At 40.8% G+C, this 24,693-nt stretch overlaps 1 protein-coding gene across 12 annotated transcripts in view; it reads left to right on the top strand.

Moving 5' to 3' along the window:
• The window catches only part of PCDH15 (protocadherin related 15), a 441,732-nt gene that overhangs the window by 299,913 nt on the left and 117,126 nt on the right, over positions 1-24,693 (top strand). For all 12 annotated transcript variants that reach the window (XM_033149148.1, XM_033149157.1, XM_033149155.1 and 9 more), the window contains 3 exons: positions 3,640-3,768; positions 20,742-21,047; positions 22,424-22,648. In XM_033149148.1, the coding sequence (XP_033005039.1) occupies positions 3,640-3,768; positions 20,742-21,047; positions 22,424-22,648 (660 nt within the window). The remainder of the gene's footprint in view (positions 1-3,639; positions 3,769-20,741; positions 21,048-22,423; positions 22,649-24,693) is intronic.

Raw genomic sequence — 24,693 nt, forward strand, 5'->3', positions numbered from 1 at the left:
GGGCAAGTCTTTGTTAAACTGTCTGTAACCCTCAGTAATTCCCCTTTATGTTGGGAGGTTTTGTGCGAATGACTCCAATGTGCTGTTTTGGAAATGGAGCTGCAACTGAAATGATTTGTGTCGCATCCTCTGACCTCCCATTGTTTTTTTTTATGGCCAGTACAGACATTGCACACTGTGAAGGACATCCCAGGGGGGGACATCTTATGGCTGTTCCAGCTTCCTGGGGCCAGGACACTGCCCAAGTCTCTCACATATCATTTTTGAACATTTTCCTTTGCACTGTGTGAAACCATAACCTGAGATGCTTGTTGTGCCATATAAAAACATTTTACCAGGATCTCTACAGAGACTTTGCACATGGCAGATATACTTGGTTCAATTTCCCCCTCCTAGCACTGGGGAAATCATTTTGAAAATGTTGTGTGACAAATCATAAGGAAAACTATATCAAATGTTTTCTTCCACTAGCTATGGTATAGAGAATGGTTCCCCCCCCTCCCACAAATTAGGTTAGCTCTTGAGATGTTAGGAGATTTTGCTTTGTTACATTATTTGTTATCCGTGATGATGTAATTGACTGCCAGTGACAAGTGATCTTTCTTAATACTAAAAGGTAATCTTCCATTTACTGCCTAATATTACATTTCTCTTAAATGCTGTCAACATATCCTGGATAGCAGTCTTTCTTTGGATCATGGATCCACTTCTTCCACCTGAAATGTGCTAGTAGTTCATACTTGCTACTGTAAATGAAGCATCATTTTGGGGAATTGAACTGTTACTTATAATGTAAGATTTCAGTATTGTTTTGTGCTAAAATTAAATAATGAAAGCAATGGTCAATGAGTTGCTAGTAAACCGATACTATTCTCTTAACAGTGAAATTCATGTGCTGTGTTTAGATACAAGTGTCCATAAGGAGGCAAGCTTAGAGAGGAATTATATACAGTATTATGAATGACAGGGGACTGCCACAAAAAAATGGCAATGTTGTGTCTTGTTCTCCTCTTGAAAATCAAGGGATACTCAATACATGGTACATGATTCCCTGTCTCACAAAGCTGCAGCCAGTGGAGTGGACCCAGGGAGGATTACAGCATGATAGTGTAACACAGTGCTGCTGTTTTGATAGTACGCTTATGTCTGCCATAACATTTCGTTCTGCACTTTGGAGACTACAGGCTGGCTCACATGCGTAATATTGCAAAGGTTCTATGCCACCCCCAATCTCTGCCAAGAAGTATCACGATTCCAGGGGAGTTCTAGGCACTCACCCAGGGTCATGCTTCTGTAGGGAATCAAGATGTGGTAGAGACTGTCTTTAAGACATATTGTTTATATTACACATATTTACACCGGAAGCTTTCAAGGGAGGGAATGCAGAGTTTATAGCATTCACAACTCAAGCAGGGCTTGTTTCCTCAGCAGTGCAGTACTGGCTTTCCAAGGCATCTTAAACTTAATTTCTGTGCCTCTGTCCCAGCCTGCCAAAATGGTTTTCTGACCTTCAGCCCCCACGTGGAGTTCTACCTATTCCCTGTTATTCCTTCCCAGTAAACTCCAAACCACGCAACAGCCCCCCCCCTTCTCCTCACTATTCCACGTCTAGTTTTAAAATGTGACAGTTTTGCTGTGTGACACCATGCCCACATTGTCCTGGCTACCTGTTGTAAATATAACAATACAGTAATAATTTATTTCTTGTACCCCGCCCATCTGACTGGGTTGCCCCAGCAACTCTGGGCAGCTTCCAACAGAATATAAAGGAACACAACATAGCATCAAACATTAAAAGTTTCTGCCGTTAAGATGGCATACTGACAGGGCCATCATCTCCCTCAGTCTGTCAGAAAAACAAGCTAAAACCCCAGCCCCCAAGAAACTAGAGGGGGAAATCTGGGCACCCAGGGATCTGGAGGATCCCTGTTTCTCCACTAACTCATAGCAATAATGTTCTCTACACTTAATTGCTGGGAACTGGATGCATTTGTGAGAAAATGTGAAAGCTCTTTCCATGGTGTAAGATGATGTGTGATGTCTTATTCACACACTGAATTCATCACTTGGTAAAAGATGCGTGGGCAAACCAGCCTCAGGCAAAGCTTCCTGGCTGACAAATGGCACAATCCTTTACCTAAACCTTTCATCCTTAGCTTTGAAATGTTATTTTTTTCTCCACTGGCTCTACGATGTAGACTGGGGATCCCAATCTACAAAATCCCTGTTCTGTGCCTGTCTGTGGAAAGCCCATAAGGAAGGTTATTTTGATGTCTCCCCTCCCCCCCCCCGTCTTTGGGAAGATACTCCCCAGCGTGGGAGTGGGGATTGGAATACCAAACAACTCTGGATTTTGTCGAGTAAGCAATGAGCAACAGGCTAGATTCTGTCCTGTTGTTCATTTAACTTTCCTGCAAAGTCCATGGAGATTTCAAATTTTTATTTGATTATTTTCTTGTGGATATTCTTGTGGAAAGGAAAATGTGACATGAGAAAAACAGAAATAAAGGCATACCATATATGCATCTTCCATCTTCCATCTTCTAGGGACTTTGCATGCCTTCTCTGTTTAGTGCACAAAGAGTTTTCTCTAATGAAGATATAACTCAAGGGGTTGGGGGTGGGGAATCTGTCCAAGGTGCAACCTTCCGTATATTAGCACTTGGATTTTAGTACTTTTACCTTTATTTCATTTTAAACAGAATGTTTGGTGAGCAGAAAAAAATATGCAAATTTCTAAGACTTGCAGTTGCATTTATAGGAGCATCAGCAAGACTGTAATGAGGTACAGAATGGGAGCTCCTGCTTCAGTTGCTTCATCCTGGTTAGTTAACTGTCACTGTGGTTACACCTTTTCATGGGAAAGGTCACATTTGCATCTTTGCTTCTAATTAATGCACTCTATTTTCAGCCTGTACCTCCAATACATAAAGTAAAGAAGGAACGTATTGAGCTTTCCATCAGTAGGATGTAGCATCCAAGTGTGCAAGTTCAGGATATTCCCTTTCTTGAACCCCTGGAATCTCATATCGCTTGGAGATTGGGGTGGCATGTAATGGAATAGTAGGACAATCTGTTGTTGTTGTTTAGTCGTTTAATTGTGTCCAACTCTTCGTGACCCCATGGATCACAGCACGCCAGGCACTCCTGTCTTCCACTGCCTCCTGCAGTTTGGTCAAACTCATGTTAGTAGCTTCGAGAACACTGTCCAACCATCTCGTCCTCTGTCGTCCCCTTCTCCTTGTGCCCTCCATCTTTCCCAACATCAGGGTCTTTTCTAGGGAGTCTTCTCTTCTCATGAGGTGGCCAAAGTATTGGAGCCTCAGCTTCAGGATCTGTCCTTCCAGTGAGCACTCAGGGCTGATTTCCTTATGAATGGATAGGTTTGATCTTCTTGCAGTCCATGGGACTCTCAAGAGTCTCCTCCAGCACCATAATTCAAAAGCATCAATTCTTCGGCGATCAGCCTTCTTTATGGTCCAGCTCTCATTTCCATACATCACAACTGGGAAAACCATAGCTTTAACTATACGGACCTTTGTTGGCAAGCTGATGTCTCTGCTTTTTAAGATGCTGTCTAGATTTGTTCTGTAAGGTTAAAAACATCTGCTTCATAATTATATTTCCATTTTCTTGCAGACATCAACTGCTACAGTGAATGTGGTTGTAACAGATGTAAATGACAATGGGCCAGTCTTTGATCCTTTTCTGCCTAAGAACCTTACAGTACTAGAAGAGGAAGCCAATGCATTTGTTGGTCAAGTGAGGGTAAGTCTGTTGCTAGCAAAGGTGAACATACTGATTTGAAATTGGCTCTAAATGGATTAAAGCTGCCAGGTTGTCCAGTGGATGATGCCAATTTATGAAGTTGGTTTTAACTACATTTTTGGTTTAAAAAAAAATGAACTTAAACATATCTCAGTAGATATAATTTGCAAATGACCCCTCCATGCCTCCCAACCCACCATGAGGCAAAATCCATGCATGAACTGTTGGGAATGTGAAATGCAGTGTTGCAAAAGGGACACATGGATACTAAACCCTTCCTATCCACAGATTTCCTTGGTATCTGGGCAACTGTTCCCCATGAAACCAACTTCAAACCTCTCCTGTATTGCTCTCATAGTACTTGGGTGGAAATGAAATACAGCGGTACCTCTGGTTATGTACTTAATTTGTTCTGGAGGTCCATTCTTAACCTGAAGCACCACTTTAGCTAATGGGGTCTCCTACTGCCTCTGCGCTGCTGCTGTCCAATTTCTGTTCTCATCCTGAAGCAAAGTTCTTAACCCGAGGTACTATTTCTGGGTTAGCAGAGTCTGTAACCTGAAGCGTCTGTAACCTAAAGCATCTGTAACCCAAGGTACCACTGTATGTTACCCATATTTACAAACTTCCCTCTAAAATTCTTTTCTGGCCCACATTGTGATTAAGGCTGCAGTCCTAAACACTAAAGTGTAAGCCCTATTCAATGTAGTGGGGTTTCCTTTGGAGTAAACATGCAATGTTAGAACACTTCACTTTCTGCAGAAAAAATAGGAGGTGCCAGTTTGATGGGGTCTAAAATGGAGCCTTCGTCTCTCATCTGTGGAAAGATGCCTTCCACAAATGTGCAAATTCAGTTTTGGAAAATTAAGTAAGAAATGTGAAAACAGTGTTCATAAAATCTTCCAGAACAAAATTTGAAGTGAGCCTATACTGTTTGAAACTGGGATAAAATTGTGGCTGATAGATTTTTTTTGACATTGTATAGGATATAGTCATGTCATTTTAGAGTAGCAAAAGCATCTTTTTCAATCTGTTTTGTGTTCTGTCAGGATGCTGTCAATGTATCATTTCAAACAACAAAATGCAACTTGTTCCTTAGCTTGGGTAGTAGAATAGAATATATCAGTGCTCCAACACATCTCTGTCTTATGTGTCATTGTAATTTTTAAATTGTGTAAAGTGCTGTCTTCACTGAAGCCAGAATTGTCATCTAGTAGTAAATCTGGAAATAAGAAGAAAGGTATTGGCAAAACTTAACTCTTCTCTTCTCTTCTCTTCTCTTCTCTTCTCTTCTCTTTTCTTTCCTTTCCTTTCCTTTCCTTTCCTTTCCTTTCCTTTCCTTTCCTTTCCTTCCTTCCTTCCTACCTTCCTTCCTTCCCTCCTTCCTTTCTTTCTTTCTTTCAAGAGGTTTTAGAGTGGTTTGTTTCCCAGCCAGTTTAATTGAGCCATACACTTAGCTGTGCACAAAGAAAACATAAATAACAATGCAAATAAAAAATTGCCTTAATCTGAAAATGTTGCTTTCAATTTGAGTTCGACTCCTTCAATTGCTTTGCAGATCTAACAAGCAATACATCATGATTTGTAACTCATGTAACATGAAAAGCTTTAACATTGTCAAAGGGAACTGAAGTCTACAGTCTTACTGAGAATTGGGGTCACACCCACTGGCCCCACCCATCCCAACCTCCACATGTCCAAGTGTTCTGTTGCAGACAGCTGAATATGCATAGGCTCCCCAGTGCATGATATATCTCTTCCACGAAGGGATCTGTCCATACGGAAGACTATGCATGTTTGAATTTACATCCACAGGTTCTGTGCAAGCAGGACACTTGAAGGTAGGGTGTGATGAATTACCCTATAATTAGTATTCAGTTCTATGCAGGGCATGGAACTTTAATGACTGATTCTATTAAAGAAAATTAAGAAAATAGAATGAAAATAATGCAGTAATTAAAACCAGCATGACTAGGGGCATAACTTATTAATTCCCCCACTAACTGTTCAAATGAACTGAGCAGTTAAATGGAAATACATCATTTATCCCCTACTCATGCTGAACAGAAAACAATAAAGGGAACGGCAAGGAGGAAACTTTAAATTAAAGGCACAGTAGTCTTATGTTCTGGAGCCTCAGCAGAGCTTTGCCAGTGCACACCTGACAGTTTTAAAAACAACAACAACAACAATGCACCACAAATCAGTCTGAAGACAACTCAGAAATCTGGAATGGAACTATTGTTAGCAGAGTGTTAAACAGATCTATATCCCACATGAATGTCGATATCCTTGCTTGAGTTTTCCTTTGAACATGCTGCTGAAATCGAAACAAGAGAAATTCCGACTGCATAATTCCTTGGAAACTCCAAGCTACATCAATAAACCTCATTGCATATTCAGAGCCAATAGAAAGTGTTAATATCCTATGAAGTAAAAGAGCTCACAGCTGGTATCCTTGTAGGTGGTGGAATAGGAAAAACCCCTGCTGGGAATGGGGGAATGCAAAGAAGATTAAAAGAAGAAAAACTAAAAAGGATAAGTCTCAAAGTGTTGTGGATGCATTTCATATCCTTTAAACTCCACACAGTACTTACTTGACTGTGGAAATTGGAGTTGTACCAGATTCCCCACTGTTCTTTTAATTTTATCATTGGGATCCCCCAAAGTCAATTTTTGAATGCAATTCCTTTTCTTCTTTTTAGAAGGCCACTGCGAAGCAGAAAGATTTGAGAGTTCAAATGCATGAAACTGACAGTGAAGTTCAACCATATCAAACCACTTTTCTTATAGCTATTGACTTATCTTCTGTAGAACATTAAAATATTTTGATCAAAAATTATATCCGAGATGTCTTGCGAGATCATATTTTAATATTTACAACTAATCCATTTTTAAGAAACATGAGTGTGGATCACACAATTCCCTGGGTTCTCAGCAACCATTTATATTGCTGGTGGGAAAGGGGACATATTGATGCTGGAGAGACCCACTACATTTCAGAACTAGCTTGAATTTGAGATTCTTTGGACTGGAAATAAGAAATACTATTATTTCAATTTCAGTTCCAGTTTAGGTAAAGGTAAAGGGACCCCTGACCATTAGGTCCAGTCGTGTCCGACTCTGGGGTTGCAGTGCTCATCTCATGTTACTGGCTGAGGGATCCGGTGTACGGCTTCCAGGTCATGTGGCCAGCATGACAAAGCCGCTTCTGGCGAACCAGAGCAGTGCACGGTAACGCCGTTTACCTTCCTGCCGGAGCGGTACCTATTTATCTACTTGCACTTTTGACGTGCTTTCAAACTGCTAGGTGGGCAGGAGCTGGGATTCGAACCGCCGACCTTCTGATCAGCAAGCCCTAGGCTCTGTGGTTTAACCCACAGCGCCACCCGCACTCCAGTTTACAGATCTCTTTATTCTCAATCAAGTTAACAATTTGTCCTAAGTCCATTCAGTAACAGCAGTGACTAGCCTGTAACCAACAAGACTCTGCTGTCAATCTTGATAAGATTTTCTCTGAAGACAGGAGGGGAGGATCCTGTGGTGGGCATTTGTGTGGGACCTGATACCCCTGTGCCAAAACCATTGCTGCTTCCCCAGAAAACGCCTTGTCCAAAGGAAGGGGCCGCGATACTGGGCTTCCTTACTTCCTGGTAGTGGTTTCCTATCTCAGCTCTGGACCCTCACAGAGACTTGAGGTAATGTGGCAATGGCTGGTCTGGGCTGATGCCTCTTCTCCTTGTTCTTGGTCCTATTATTTATTCTTTGAATATGCACAATCTATTTTATGCTAACATTGTGTGGCTTTGTCTGTCTTCTTTGGCAATATCTCACTGGGTAGCATTTCATCTTCAGCTTAAATAATCTAGAACTAGAGCTGCTGGTCTACCGCTCTCCTTTGAGTCAAAGAACTCCAATATTTAAACCCAGATTTCTTTTTGTTTCTGATTGTGACCGTGTCTACATCAGTACAGGGAAGAACAGAAAGAAAAGAGAGTCACCAACAGAATAATACAGGAAAATTGTGGCTCATAATGTCAAAATTTACCAGTGAAATGATTGGAAATTGACCAGGCTCCTATATCTTCTTCTGGTGCATGATCCTTTCCTATTGTGATGTGAGAAAAAGACCACAGTCGTCCTCCATTATTTATTCTATACCAGGAGGGGAGAACCTTTGCCTAAATGCCAGATCACCTTCTGGAGACCACATGCCAGCAATGATGGGACTAACACAAAGTAGATAGGACAGTGCACTTCTCTCACACATGCATATACACACACCTTTTCAAACATTCTCTCTTTTCAAGTCTAATTGCTAGATATGGATATGATCTTCATGGAGATCACAGTGCATGGAAAAGAGAGAACTAACTCTTCTGTTTCCAGCTGCAATTCACAAAGATCGCCCCCCCCCTGTAACAATTAGGCTTAAAAACAGTGCTTCATTGAGGCTGGTAGGAGCTTTTCTTTCCCCAAGACTAAGTACTGCATTCTTTCCCCAAGACTAAGTACTGTTGAGGCTCCAGTACTTTGGCCACCTCATGAGAAGGGAAGACTCCCTGGAAAAGACCCTGATGTTGGGAAAGATGGAGGGCACAAGGAGAAGGGGACGACAGAGGATGAGATGGTTGGACAGTGTTCTCGAAGCTACTAACATGAGTTTGGCCAAACTGCGAGAGGCAGTGAAGGATAGGCGTGCCTGGCGTGCTCTGGTCCATGGGGTCACGAAGAGTCGGACACGACTGAACAACTGAACAACAACAACAAAGTACTGCATGGGGAGTGATTTTTGGTGGTGGTACCTACAGTGCACGGGAGACTCAACCCTGATTGCTGCCTGGGGAAATTTGGAATGTGTGTGTTGTGTATGGCTAACCACTGTGCAATTAAGCTTTAGAAACTTCCACTGGCACCAATGTAAGCTGCTTCAATTTTATTTTTAATCAATCCTATTTGCTGTGTGGAGTGGGTGGGACAAAGGGGGGAGATGCTGTGGCCAACATTCAGCCCATTGGCCGAGAATTCCTAACCACTTTCCATACAGTAACCTTGGGAAATCTACCAGGCTTGTAGCTTGGGGCTACCTTTGAAGGTGACCCGGAAACTGCAATTAATCCAGAATGCGGCAGCTAGACTGGTGACTGGGAGTGGCCGCCGAGACCACATAACACCGGTCTTGAAAGACCTACATTGGCTCCCAGTATGTTTCCGAGCACAATTCAAAGTGTTGGTGCTGACCTTTAAAGCCCTAAATGGCCTCAGTCCAGTATACCTGAAGGAGCGTCTCCACCCCTATCATTCAGCCCGGACACTGAGGTCCAGTGCCGAGGGCCTTCTGGTGGTTCCCTCACTACGAGAAGCCAAGTTACAGGGAACCAGGCCAAGTTACAGGGAACCAGGCACTACTCGGTAGTGGCACCCGCCCTGTGGAACGCCCTCCTGTCGCGGGCCCTTCGCCCTGTACAGCCCACCCCCGGACGTTTTACGGTCTATGAGTGCTGCACCAACGACAAACAGTCCCCAGCTGCAGCCCTTCAGACTACTAGCATGGATCCTGCTTACTTCATTCACCACAGACGAGGATATTGTGAATTAAAAAGATGTTTATTGCGTACAAAGCTTGTGGTTGCTGATAAATAAAAGGTTGTTCAATAAGCTTATAACAGTTGTCCTATACCGGCCTAATACCTCTAATAGTAAACTAAATATCAATAACAACGCGTTTCACAATCTCTTTATCCTCTCTGCTAACATCCACCTAAGACTCTAAACTCCCAGCTCTATCTCTTGACTCACACTGCTCAACTCCAACTCTAACTCCCCGCACTTAACTCACTCTAACTTCCTCCTGCCCACACTTCAACTCGAACTGCCTTACTGCCCACTGGGAGGGGTGTTTTATACCCAGGCTAAGCCCGCCCCTGAGGGTTCTAACTGTCAGAAAAGTTAACCCCTACCTGGCATTGGGCTAGTTCTCCACATACCTCCCTCCTTTTTAGGTTTGTATCAGAGGAGTTACTAGCCAAAGTATCCCTCTGATACAAACAACATTTTTTAAACATTAACATAAATAAACATTTTCTATGCTTACTAACCTTAACTCCACATATCATACAGGCATAATATTTGGGTTTTTCACATTATATACAATAGTTCATGCAGCGTTAGGCTTTTATTGCAAGAAAAGCCGTAACTGTCCATTAACCTTTGTCTTTGGGTCTTCATGAATAGGCGTCTGCGATGATGTTTAGGATCCTTTCACGCTCCTTATCGTCCTTAACCGTCGCAAGAAGTATCTTTCTCTGGGCACCAGTCTTTTCTCTGCCATACGTGATGGGATGTAAGCTGTCTTTCTCGGCCAGATGACACAGTCCCATGCCGATCCCTGCACTCGAGGCGTCTGTAACGATTGTGGATCCCAAGCTGGGTAGAGTCCTTGTTTCTCAGGGCCAAAAGCTCTCTTAGTTCAACCTCTCCCTCCTTCAGGATCTCTGTTAAATGTTTAAGCTCGCGGACTTGTACACACATCTCCAGGTCATCATAAGCTGCATAAACACTGGTTGTCTGGCTTTTAAATGCACTGGGAACTATTTTCAGAAGTTTGTGGATATCTTCTTTTTTAGTCAGCTTGCGGAAGCTTTCTAGACAAGCGTGATCACATAATGAAAGTAGGCTAAAAAGCTTTGATTGCTTATTGCTCATAGCAATCTCCCTTGTTGTCAGTTCATCTTTGGTCTGTAGTGATTTATTAGTTCCCACTTCGAGCAATTTTAAGATTACTTTTGTATGCCTTTGACGTGGTAGCCCTGTTAATGCTGTGTAACTACATTCATTTTGGACATTTATTTGTGTTGCATGAGCAGCAGGGTACCCATCCTCCCACCACACAATCTCTAGTGTAGGAAACACTTTCACTTTCATAGAAAGTCGATGGGACCCCATGCCAGCTATAACTTCTAGTACGTCTTTCTTTCTATCTTTCCAACTGATGAATGGTTTATCATAAATTTGACTAGTAGTTCTAACTGATCTCACAGATAGGTCACTGGTCACATTGCAGGTAGACACTCCTTTACCAATATCACAGGCTTTTTCAACAATGTGACGACTGTAGTCTAGAGTGGGCTCATGGTTTAGTGACTTGATTGGGTTTATCATATTCACATGCATGACCCGCCTCCCTTCACCGTATTGAATTATATCGTTTACATCATTCAATTTTGAAATGATCTTAAAAGGACCTTCCCGTGTCAGTTGTAACTTGTCACTGTTTACTGATCTGATTAATAAAATATCTTGTCCTGGCTCAAAAGATCTCTCAGGTGCTTTTTTGTCATACCAAACTTTCTGTTTGTGTTGAGCAACCTTGCACTGTTCTTGTAATTGGCAAGTATGGCACGTTCGACAAAATAACTTTATTTGCTTGCCCATCCCAGGCCAAAAGAAATTTTGGGACACCCTTTGTTTGGTTCTGGTGATTCCCAAGTGACCTCCAAAGATACTGCCATGTGCATGTTGTATTATCTTGGTTCTAAATTCAGTAGGTACTATCAGTTGCCTGTGGATCTCATTACCCCCTCTATTAGGCTTTAAAAGAATCTCTCTGTATAGCAACCCATTGTTGACTATAAACCGCTCCGGGCTTTCAGGGGTTAATACTGTATTCACGGCTGTGGCTTGAAAATATTTCTGTAAATCTGTATCTAGTTTCTGCTTGGCTGCAAAACTAGCTGCTTGACTATTTGTAACTGGCATTATACTTGTATCTTGTGTCAGTTCAGCAATTGTATCAGGCCTTTCCTCCTGAGGTAACTGTCGCAGTTTTTGTGCCCTAGTTATTACAAATGCACTCTGTACATGGTCAAGTAAATCCCACCCGATTAACATTGGAGCTGGGATTTCTGGTGAAACTGCTACTTGCCATTTTCCAGACCATTGTTTATATGTCAGATTAACTAATGCGACTGGCAAGATTTCTGGCTGTTTTGATATTCCTTTTAAACCGATTGTTTTGCCTTTAATAAAGTCTTCTGGCTTTAATAAATCAGGATGTACGATACTAATCTGAGACCCTGTGTCTTTTAAGCCTTTATATTGTTTACCATTCACCCAAATTTCTTCTCCTGTTTTGTATAATAACATGTCATCTTGTTGAATTATATAGCACCTCACAACTTGGGCCACTGGTAACTCATCAGCCTCTGACTGGGCCTCGGTTGTCGTGGCAACCATGTTGGCAGTTGGCTCTGTCTCCACAGTTTGGACACAATATGTCTGCTTCTGAGGGATAGTATTTGCACTCCTAGTTCTGATTTCAGTTCTACAGTCCAGTTGTCTATGGCCTTTTTTCCCACATTGCCAACAGATTAATTCAGGCCTTTTACCCTCACTATATTTATTTACTTTTCCCTCAGTCCCCCCCGTTGTCATAGGCGTGTTATGGGGAACATTTGCATTGGCGGGAAAAATTTTCTTGGCAGTTTCTGTGGTAAACTTTGTGGGCTGTTGCATTCTCTTAAACTTATTTGTTTCCCACTGTTTGTCCTTATATTTTGGGGCATCATAAGCGTGTTCTCGGATTTCATTTATTTCATCTGCCAGATTAGCAGCTTCCAGGATGGTTTTAGGGCGTCTTTCTTTAATTAAATACTTCAGATGACTATTAATCGTGTCATAAAATTGTTCTAATGCGATCACCTCTTTTATTTTCGCCACAGAATCAGCACCCTCCTGTTCTAGCCACTTGTTTAAATAATTTGTAGTTTTAGCTCCTAGTTGAGCAAATGTTTCCTCACGCACCTTTTTTATTGTTCTAAACTTTTGTCTCAGTTGCTCTGCAGTAATTCCGAATCTAACATAAACCAACTGTTTAAATGCTTCAAAATCTTTAGATTGATCAGATGGCATTTGAGAATAAATCTCTGTTAATGTTCCACTAATACGCGCTCTCAGTATTTGCATTTTCTCCTCATCTTTTACTTCAAAATCTTCGCAAGCCCTCTCAAAAGAAATGATAAATGCTTCAGGGTCGTCTTTATCTCTGAAGTCAGGGAATCTTTTTAAATCCACCCTGCTAGGATTTTGTGTGGAACTATTGTTGTTGTTTCTATTATCTACAGCTGATAATTCAAGTCTTTTCATTTCTAATAAATATTCTCTTTCCTCCCTTTCTCTTTCTCTCTCAATAGCTAAGGTCATTTCTTTCTCTTTCAGTTCTCTCTCTTTTGCTTCAGCTTGTAACTTTAATTCTCTCTCTTTTGCCTCAGCTTGTAACTTTAAGGTCATTTCTTTCTCTTTCAGTGCCATTGCCTCTCTTTCTCTCTCTCTCTCAATATTTAATTCTCTCTCTTTTGCCTCAGCTTGTAACCTTAATTCTCTCTCTTTCAGTGCCATTGCCTCCCTTTCTCTTTCAATATCTAGCTTTGCTAGTTCGATTTTCAAATTAAATTCCTTCTCAAGTTTCCATTTTTCAAATTCCTCTGAGGCTTTAAAACTCGTCCCCTCAGCAGGATTTTTGTTAACTGTTTCAGTACTGGTTTCCTCAATCTGGGAAACCCCATTTTCTTCTTCAGAGCTTTCTACTTGTGAGTCCCTAAGAGCTGTTTTAGTCTTTCTAGGTGGCATTTTCTATTTATTTGGTGGTATTATTTCTGTACTTAAATCAAGGATGTTTCAGTTAAACTATTTCTTCAGGCTCAGTTTCCACAGTTTAGGTCCAAAGTCACGCCTAAAGTTGCCTCAGTGCACTTTGTCCAGCGTACTTTTCCGACCTCTCACTATAAACCTTTCTGCCTGAAATAGTTTCAAACGCAAAGTATCTTTGTAACTCTCTCACAATCTCTCAGTCTTAGGCGCTATCACACCACACCCTAGGGCCAGGTAATTCCTCTCTGAATTCCCCTTCTCCCTTTCCAGGTGTATGCAATCCCCTTCCTGACTAGATTGTAGAGTCTCACAGAAGTTTGCTTAAATCCTCTTTAAGCCTCACACTTCACACAATGCGTCACCCTTAAATCTTTCTTGTACCTTGGCACTGCTTGCCAACACTTTAGATCTTTGATCTCAATGTGACCACCACTTTATGACAATCTTTCGTCCCGACGCTGCCACCACTTTAATGTCGCGGGCCCTTCGCCCTGTACAGCCCACCCCCGGACGTTTTACGGTCTATGAGTGCTGCACCAACGACAAACAGTCCCCAGCTGCAGCCCTTCAGACTACTAGCATGGATCCTGCTTACTTCATTCACCACAGACGAGGATATTGTGAATTAAAAAGATGTTTATTGCGTACAAAGCTTGTGGTTGCTGATAAATAAAAGGTTGTTCAATAAGCTTATAACAGTTGTCCTATACCGGCCTAATACCTCTAATAGTAAACTAAATATCAATAACAACGCGTTTCACAATCTCTTTATCCTCTCTGCTAACATCCACCTAAGACTCTAAACTCCCAGCTCTATCTCTTGACTCACACTGCTCAACTCCAACTCTAACTCCCCGCACTTAACTCACTCTAACTTCCTCCTGCCCACACTTCAACTCGAACTGCCTTACTGCCCACTGGGAGGGGTGTTTTATACCCAGGCTAAGCCCGCCCCTGAGGGTTCTAACTGTCAGAAAAGTTAACCCCTACCTGGCATTGGGCTAGTTCTCCACACCTCCCACCAGATGTCAAAGAAAAAAACTACTACCAGACCTATAGAATACATCTGAAGGCAGGCCTGTTTAGGGAGGCTTTTAATGTTTAATAGATTATTGCATTTTAATGTTCTGTTGGAAGCCGCCCAGAGTGGCTGGGGAAACCCAGCCAGATGGGCGGGGTATAAATTGTTGTTGTTGTTGTTGTTGTTGTTGTTGTTGTTGTTGTTGTTGTTGTTGTTGTTGTTGTTATCTCCTTACACTCTCATTCCACACACCACTTCCTAAATTCTTTGGTTCTTTTATTATCCTGCAACAATTTATCACACTATAAGGGCTGGATAATAAATATATAATTGTAACCTGCAGGTGAACTTTCTATTAATGCCTTAATTCAGTAATACTCTTTGACCACCTTTGGAGAGAGAAGCCTTAATTTCTGAACTCAAACTCACAGAGGGATTAGTGTGGGTAGGGGATGATATTGTGCAAAAGTGGGGAAAATTAAAATAGCAGTGTAGAGTACAGAGTACACTCTCTGGCTTTGAAATGTTGACCAAATAAACTGAATTTATAAGAAAATTACAGCATATTCCCTAATGTTCTATGAAATTGAACTATTACTTCCTAGGCAGGGATCATCCCGTTCATTGGTTATTTTTCTTAATGTCACAGTGGGAGTCCTTGAAAGGGGAAGAGAGGAGAATAGATTATGTCGGAATTAACTTCTTGAATTATTCATAATTACAAAGTTTGAAATATTTTCCCATTTTTAAGAAGCTACTTCACACAATGGGGCACGGCATGTTACATATTCTGCTCTGACATGTGAAATGTAAAAATGCCTACATCCCTTTGCACTGAATCTCTTTCTCAATTAAGAATCCATTGGCAAGTTTAATCTTTGGGAAATAAATAGAAATGGCTAAGAGCTAAGTGCTCCCTTTTGGTATGTGTGTAACATTCCTAATCCTTCCCTAGAAGAGGGTTTTCAGAAAGGCACTCCAGAAAGAGCTTCTGTGGGTGTCATGTAGACAAAGGAAGCAATACCAAGTTTAAATGCATTTAAATCCCAGTGAAACTATTGGGACTTAAAAGCACAATAAAGTTCTTGCACTCTTGCGCTTAGGTACATTAATGTGAAGGTTCTAAGAATTGGAATATACACCTTTGCGTGGATTATGGAGGGTTCTTATGTTATTTTAGGTGGTTTAGTTTATCAAGCCACACCTTAAAATAACCACCTGTGATATCTTTTCAAAACTAATTTATCTGAGTAGATACTTTGCAGGGAAGTGCATATTTTTCTGAGTGCCAATTTCCATTAGGTGATGGAGGGGGGAAATGTTTCTGTAGTGGAAGATCTAAGTTTCCCTCCACCCCCCCCCTCCAAAAAAAGCCTTATTTCTAAGATAATTCTCACTTTGCTGGGGTTAGTTATGCTGCATTCTGTGGCATAGGGGTTAGAGTGTTGGACTAGGACCTGGGACACCAAGGTTCAAATCCCCATTTGGCCAAAAAGCTCACTGGGTGACCTTCGGCCAGTCGCACACTCTCAGCCTAACCTATAACACAAGTTGTTATAAGGGATAAAATGGGGAGGAGGAGAACCATGTATGCCTTAGAGGAGTGGTGGGATATAAATCTCAATAAATAATAATTAAATTATGGTCTCCCCATTCAGGTGTGTTTTTTCCACTAGTTGAAAGGTTTCATTGAATATTTAATTCCACATCACTGTTTAAAAATCTGCAGCATTGATCAAATGGCTTTAAAAGAAAAGCTAATTAAACAGAAAACTGGATAAGTGCCTGATTCATTGAGTTCTCCTGTTGACACAGGGATTTCTTCAAGGAAAGTCCAGTTTAAGAAAACATCACCTGCACTTTAGAGAACATGATTTCTGTACTACCCACTAGTTTGCAGTTGGCCGTTACTCTGGATCCAGTAATTTTTATAGCACCATGCTTCATCAGAATTTTGTGGGTGATTTATGTTAGCAAGATGAAAATTGCTTGGTCCTTGCTACATGAGCAACATTTCAAAAAGATAAGTGCAGCAGTGGATGTGTAGCTTTCTGCACCTGCAGTTCTCCGGACTGGGCTTCTTGGTTTAACTGAGGCCTGCATATAGTTCCCCTGTTAACGAATGCAAGTGTTATTCTTGTAATTCCTGTGAATAGGTTTGAGTTCTATATTTTAAACTTTGTGGAAGAAATAAATGTCATTCCATTACCCTTTAGGGCAAAACAGATATGTTTAGAATGGAGTCAGTTATTCCAATTAGGATAATGGAGAAGGTGCAGACTGTAGGACAGTGGCAATTTAGTGTTAGTATTTGGTTATCAGAATTATGGAAACGACTAGTTGGCACACATTCAGGTTCCTGTTAAAATATGTGGTTACACACATTTCTGGTTGGCTCCAGCAGCCAATCGGAAGCCACAGAAGCCCTGTCAGATGTTCGGGTTCAGAATAATGTTCACAAACTGGAGCACTCACTCCTGGGTTTGCGGTGTTCGGGAGCCAAAACGTCCAAGTACCAAGGTGTTCGGGATCCAAGGTAACGACTGTATAGAGATAGCAGACTTCAGTCTATAATTCTAATTATATATTATTGCTATTTATTAAATTTCTATCCCGTCCTTCATCCAAGGATCATGGCAGTTTACAAGATAAAAACACAAAAATATACCACAATAAAAAATAAAAACTATACCCCATGCACCCACCCACAGTTTAAAAGTCCATAGATCATTAAATTAGTCAAAGGGGATTCCAGAGCTTTAAGAAAGGAGAACTTCAGTAAATTTTCAGAATCATACTGCTGCATCTCTCTAAGTATCTCTGCTTAGTATCTGCTTAGTGTAAGGTCATTTTATTTTAATTTTTTGTGCTTTGCTGCAGTTTGTTTTTCATGCTGTGAAAATTCCAGATGCTTTGCTTCTGAATCCAAGGTATTACACTATGTACATTACAAAGAATGGTAGTCAATTAGATCAGGCAGTAGCAAATATTGTAGAAACTTCAAAAGAACTGGCTTGTTACAATTCTGATTGTGTATAATGAAAGTGCAGCCCCAACAGCACATATCATCACCCTCTTCCTTTGTTACGGTCATTGACAAGATGCAGCTATTGGCAGAGAATAAATTTAAGTTTTTTCTTCTAGAAAAAAGGTGGGAAGAACCCTAATTCATATTTATGCAGAGTTTCATTCTAAACAGACAAAGCATTGATTCAGCATTGAATATAAACAAGCCCGCCTCCAGATAGGTGTAGACAAATATTAGCAGCATTTGTCTGTTCTCTTATGTGAGAATTCTGTGAATAGATAGTAACTTAATGATACTGATCTGTAGCCATTATGGACAAAGGCCTGCAAAATCTGCCTGCATTGATGGTGTATGATCTCAATCTGTCTTTCATGTTCAATGTCACGGATCTCTTCTCATCTTTTACATACAATGCTGCTACTCCTCCCTTCCTATTTAATCTATTCCTTTTGAATAGTTTATACCCCTCAATTTCTACATTCCATTCATGAGTCTCACCCCACCAGGTTTCAGTAATGTCTGTTAGGTCATATTTGTCTTCCTGTATTAAGAACTCAAATTCTTCTTGCTTGATTCCCATACACTGTGCATTAATATAGAGACAACTTAAACACACACACAGCTGCCTTTGTCCCTCTCCAAAGGGAGTCACATGCCACTACCAGATATTTCTTCCTTTTCTTGGGAGTGGCAGAAATTGTTCTGTGCACTGTATCTTCCTTCTGTTGTCACCCCAGTGTGTTCTGAGGTCTGAAACTACTGTTTCTTCTCTGGCTGAGAATCAGTGTCCAAGGTGATGGCATGGAATCAATTTTGCAGCAGCCTGCTTTTTTATGTCATGTTCTTCCGGGGATTCATCTCCTGCATTGGCAATCTTCCTTCTCCCTAGGGGCACCCCACCTGCATTCTGTTCCAGGACAGCCCACTCTGGTCTACTAAGAATTTCCTCATCTTGCCCAATAGTGCCAAGTGTGGATAGGTGGGCCTAAAGTTGCTGTACCTTCTCTTCTCTTCCAGCAAGGCAAACAGTGAGCTAGACTTGATGGGTCCAGCAAGGCAATTGGGAATATAGGAAACTGACTTATATGAAGTCAGTCAATTGGTCCATTTAGTTCAGTATTGTCTACACTGACTGATGGCGGCACTCCAGGGTTTCAGACAGGGGTCTCTCCCAGTCCTACCTAGAGATGCCAAAGATTGAAGCTGGGAGCTTCTGCAGGTAAAACAGATGCTCTACCACTATGGCATTTCCCAACTCTTATGTTCCTATATTTTTTATCTCCTCCCTTGAGCATGAGTCTTGATTTTCTTTCTTTCAGCTAATTTGGGATATGTACTGTAGTATTAGGCTCATATGCTTTTTTGAAACCTTCATTTATTTTTATAGGCTTTTCACGAAGGCTTATTGAAGCAAAAATTGCTCTGAACTTTTCAAGTGAAGAAAATGGCAATAATAATAATAATAATACTTTTGGTGTGTGGTGGTGGTATTCTTTTAACAAATAAAAATTCTCTTGTTACTTGGAGGCATTTCTGCTTTCTGCTCCCCTGATAAATTAAGAGCTACATGTTTATACAACTTAACTTGGCTGTTGAATTTTAGACAGCGATAAATCTTTTTAAATTTACTATTGTCTTAATGGGTGTTGGTTGTAATCCAGTTAGCAGCTGTTTAATTGCTTTCATGTGGCCCTTGTTTAAAGCAAAACTATCTGAGCACACACATTGGCTCCATGGATTAAGGCTTTGAAGATATAGTGTTCTTGTCACTACTCCCTCAGCTAAAATCCCCACAATGCATTCTGTCTTTAAAAAGAAAAAGCCAAGAGAACTCATTTCCCCATCTGTGAAATGAGAATAACAGAGATCCGCCATATTATATACACTTTTATGACAAGACCCTGCTTATATGTGTTGCTACCATATCCACATACCTACTAGGATTGCTATTTTTTGCCCCTGCTGACAGGTTACTCTTAAGGCAGGCAGAAATCTAACAGCTGTTGGGGTGGAGAAGCAGATAGACTACTAGTAAATGTTGCAACTGCTGAATGTGTGCCTAACATGGTAATCTTGGGGCACAGATCCTATTCCTCTAGCAGCAGCCTATCAGGCAGAAATGTAACATGTGCAGCATATGTTACTATTGTATCTGAGCCCCCCATCCCAGTGAAAGCAGCATCTTTCAGCGCTCTAAACATTAACACTTATATTGCAGAAGCCACAGTAGGCACCACATAGGCAACTTTGATAAGGCGTTGTTTGCAAGGATGTGTTAACCTGAGACACAAATAAAGCTGAAACCACCAGTTTATTGTGTTGATGTAGTACAAAAGAGAAACAAGTGTGTGGTTTTTATTAACCATTTTAATTAACTTTTAATTGATTTCCATGAAGATAAATGGTTTCATTATTATGCCTCCCACTGAGCACCATGGCAGGATATTAAATGTCTTTGGAAACTTCCTGACAGTAGTGCTGATAACCAGGGACTTTTATGTTATGTAACAACTTGTGGGGTGTTATCTGTAGGCTCTTAGAAATGTGCACAAATGAAAATGTCTTACTCAAGCGGGCATTCCCTTCTCTCATGCAGCCAAGTTACTTATGCCTTGATTTATTTAAGGTAAAGAGAAGAGGAAGTGTGGTGTCACATCTGCTGATATTCTGAGTTCTGTTCCTCTTCTATGGTTCTAATGGAGTAATGGAGCAGGGCTGGTTGTGGGTCCAAGTAGGACTGGCAGCAAGTGACCAAAGGAACAGAGTTGAGGATTTCATTCCCCCTGGCAACTGGTAACACCCAGCAGAAAGTGGAAGCAAGCAGAGTTTCTTTCTTTGCATTATAGATATAATTCAAGAGATTCAGGAAAAAGTGTGGACTTTAGGAAATGGGTCTGTATGGAGCATTGTACCAGCTACTGTTTATTTATCCTTACTGCTTAACTATTCGTTGCAGGTGTGGACTTCCTAGCCTTCTTCTTAATTCCTGGTCCCTACTTGAATTTAGCATTCCTGCAGCCAGTTTTAGAGCAACCCCAGGCAGCTATGTAGGCTTATTTTTGCACCTTCCCACGACCTTCAGGGACCTTGCTTTTGGGAAGCTGGATTTCTGTCAAGGAGGTTTGGATTAGTGGTCCGGGATGCCCATGCTTTCTTAGGGTTGTGGGGCTATGACTCTGGTATCAAAGAACCTGAATTCCTTCCATTAGCCTGAAAAGGGTCTATTTGTGCTACAAGCTCCCGATTTCATGTTTCTTCTCCTCCCTTATCTTTTAGGCTACTGACCCAGATGCTGGAGTAAATGGTCAAGTCCGTTACAGTTTGGCGAACTTCAACAATATTTTCCGCATAACATCCAATGGCAGTATTTACACTTCAGTGAAGCTAAATAGAGAAAACAGGGACTATTATGAACTCATTGTTGAAGCAACAGATGGAGCTGTGGATGCCCGCCGTACAACATTAACTGTGGGAATCAAAGTTCTGGATATTGATGACAACAGCCCTGTGTTCACGAATGCCTCCTATACAGTGACTATTCCTGAAAACCTGCCCCCAGGCACTGTCTTCCTACGTTTAGAGGTAAGAGAGCCATGAGTTCCCTGAATATTATCTGTGAAGAAGAATATATCTTAATGGTATTGCATCAAAACCGGTCCACCTATTTGGCTATCTCTTAAAAGAAAAAATTAAAATTAGTTGAGAAAAAATTAGTAGGGGGAAAAATAAAACTTCTAATCATTTATTTCTGGGATTTATATTAAGTTTTTAACCTACAAAAGGCAGTCTATAACACTGGCAGTCTTCATAATAAATTAATTAAAAGAAAGATCATCAATATTTGAAATTAGATTAATACTAAAATATCTTGAGGCACCATTAGATCTTCTTCCCCCACCCCAAAATGGTACTTTAAAAAATTGAATTCCTGAATTATGACTCCTTATTAATCTCAGCATCTCTTTGAATTTAATAAAGTCTTCTTAATAGAATCTAACTCCTTATGGTACAGATACAGTAAACTATTACTGTATTACAGGAAAGGGGAACCTGTGGCCTTCCAAACACTGTTGAATTTCAACTTACCCACAGCCCCCAGCAGCATGTCTAATTGTTAGAATGACACAATCCAGAAACAGCTGGAGGTTCCCTACCCCTGATTGCACCTTAAAGGCTTCTTGAAATTCTGCAACTTGTTTTAGCTTACTTACTATTTTCGTGATTGTAAAGCAAAACTTTTATACCAGCAAGAAAAGCATATGCATTATAATTGGGGGGGGGGGGTCTGAAGGTACTCCTGGATTTTTCAAGATTTGCGCAAGCCCATTTGTCCAAAGGAGAAAGAAGATCTTGGTGTGCAAAGAAATTTACATGTGGTCATGAAATGGATGGGGAAGCTATTGCAGCCAGTAGAGATCTATATGTATCTTCAGACTCTTGCAGTACAAACAGGTTGCCTGTAATCCAGTGCAAGATAGCTGACCCCCTCTTATATAGCTGCACAGCGAACAATTGCAATATGGTTCAGTGGCATAGGAGTAATTTAATTATCAGGATCCTGGGGAGGGAAAAAAGCACTATGTAGGCATATCAGCCTCCTATTCCAGGTAAAAGACAATGCACACCAAGGTGTGTGGGGTAGAGGGAAGAGCTCCTTTTTTCTCTATGTCTTTCTCTGTGGGGCTGTGTTTTCATGGAGGTATTGTGCCTACAGTCTGGAGTTCAGAAGGACAGAAGTGCCTGTTTTAGGATTTATTGGATCCAATATATTGTGTTAACAGATTTTTTAAATATATTTTTAGGAAAAAACAATTTGGGGGAAACGTACCGTAATTACTCAGATTAAATTAAGCAATAATAATTTTTGGCCTCCAAAGTTGTTGTGGTGGTGTTTTTAAATGAATTCTGTGTTTACTGCCCTTGCTGGAAGCCAAAATAATGTTCTTTATGTCTTCTAGGCTAAGGATATTGACCTTGGAGCCAATATTACCTATGGAATACGAACCCGGGAAGCGTTGCAGTATTTTTCATTGAACAGATTTAACGGGGACCTGTCACTTATAAAGTCCTTGGATTTTGAGTCATTTCCTGACCCAGATGCAGCATTCACTTTTTTAGTGGAAGCCTTCGATATTGGGGGAACAATGCCTCCAGGCCTTGCTACTGTCACTGTGAGAATAAGGGTAAGAGTTTTAAAAAAATTCCTATCTTCTAACTTAATTGGCTGCATGGTACCATTAAACAGAGACCCTAATGTATTTTTGCAGAAGCAGAGGCACCGAAGAGAAAACCTCTTTTTTCCCCTACAGTTTTATAATGTTCATTCTCTTTCATTTGCATATATCTGCAGACGTTATAGCAGGAACTTGTTCACATTTAAAATGTACAGTACTAACAAATATAATTGCTTTGCAAATGTACATAATTACAGAGCTATGCCTTGGCTCCTAGATTTGTGAGTTACAAAATTGGATTGGTGAATCCTTTAAATTCCCCCAAAGATTGAAATAAACACTCAACAGAATTGTTTGCCAAAGTAGCAACATCTATATTTCAGTTTAAGTTCGCATAAACCCGTAGTTTTATGAGCCTTGCTTATGGATCAACTGCTTTTACATGCTGCATTAGAATTTCAATTTCTGCTGTCACAAGCTCCAGCTTTCCAAAAGAAATGACCGTGCAAAAGCTGCTTTTTCATTATAAATATTTCTTTGTTCATAATCTCGTGTGGGATCTTGTTACTTTATTCTTCCTGCTTTTTAAAGACATGATATTATTAAGTGTACAATCAATACATTTTTAGTGTAATGGTAGCAATGTAAATTGTGAACATGACACAAACACGTGGTTGAAGTGTATGCTCTTCAATGGATTGTGATTGGCTGCTGTTCGTTGCTAAATGTACATTGGTGGCCCATTCCACATTTTCTTGGAATGGGGAATGAATCACTAGTGACACACATGGTGCTTGCTGGATGGGCTGCAGCAGGGCAGTGAAGATGTGTTTATCTGAAAGGGGCAGTGTTTTAGCATCTTTCATCTCTGCAGAAGATACCAGTTTGGTTTATTTCTTTTTCCTTTGTTCAGTGGTTTTAATCAAGGAAACACAGAGAAACTATTGGTTTACATACTCTGTACAATGGAAACATGAAAATGTTCCACGTGTGAATAGTACCAGACATACCCCCCCCCTCTCTCTCTCTCACACACACACACCATTTTCAGACATTCAAAAGAAAGTGTAGGGGCTCAAACTGTGTATGGCGTTTCAGGGGCACACACCAGCCCTCCCCTCCCCTCCCCCTGATATCACTATCTGTTCTTTTTTGTAGTGAGCAGAAAGCTCTGTGGCAAGATTCTTACTCCTGTCAGCTGAACACAGTGAGAATTGCCCCTTCAGTTGGGAACCCTGATTGTGTAGGATTCCTGAATTCAGGGTGGATTCTGACCACATTCAATGGGCCTTGGTGGTGAACATACAGATCTGAAGTATAGCCAGGGTATTGGAGGCAGGGTTTGTTTGAACAAGACACACGCCTTATTTTTATGCTTCTTATTTGTCATCATTTAGCACAGTTTATCCTGTGACATCTTACTCTTCCTTTCCCGTATGTTCTGTTCACTGATCACCCTTTACCTCCTTTCCCATCTTCATTTTGGGCCATTTAATGGTCCTCTGAGCAGTGAGCTTTTTCAACTATATCTTCTGTTGTACATGAGACACCGGTGCTGTTGGTTAGGGTTATGTTGCTATTAATGAATTGTATCCTATTAGGTATCCAACTCAGAGTAGACACATTGAAATCAACATGGCATGCCTATTGATTTCTCCTGTTATACTCTGACATAGTTATATACAGTGCAAAAAAACAACAACCAACCATTCTAGTATCTGAGCTGAGACAGTTTGTATTTTCATCTGTGGGTTTTTTAATTCTCTCTTTTAAAAAAACATGATTTTTGAGCATCATTTGAATGCATACTATTCCTCTCACATATTTTCATGAGATCTCTATTAATGTACATATTGGTATGTGCAAAGACCTGTCTCTCAGGACCAGTAAGTGACTGAATTGTCTTAAAAAGAGTCCTTAACAATAGCCCGGTTTGGACGTAAATATCTCAGCTTATTAAACCAAGACATGCACTAGCTTTGTGCAAGCAAGTTCTACCTTCATGCCACCCCTTGTTGGTATGCCATGATTGAAACTTCCTGGGTTAAATAACC

This window comes from Lacerta agilis, chromosome 5 (assembly GCF_009819535.1).
Source record: "Lacerta agilis isolate rLacAgi1 chromosome 5, rLacAgi1.pri, whole genome shotgun sequence".
Classification (NCBI taxonomy): Eukaryota; Metazoa; Chordata; class Lepidosauria; order Squamata; family Lacertidae; genus Lacerta; species Lacerta agilis.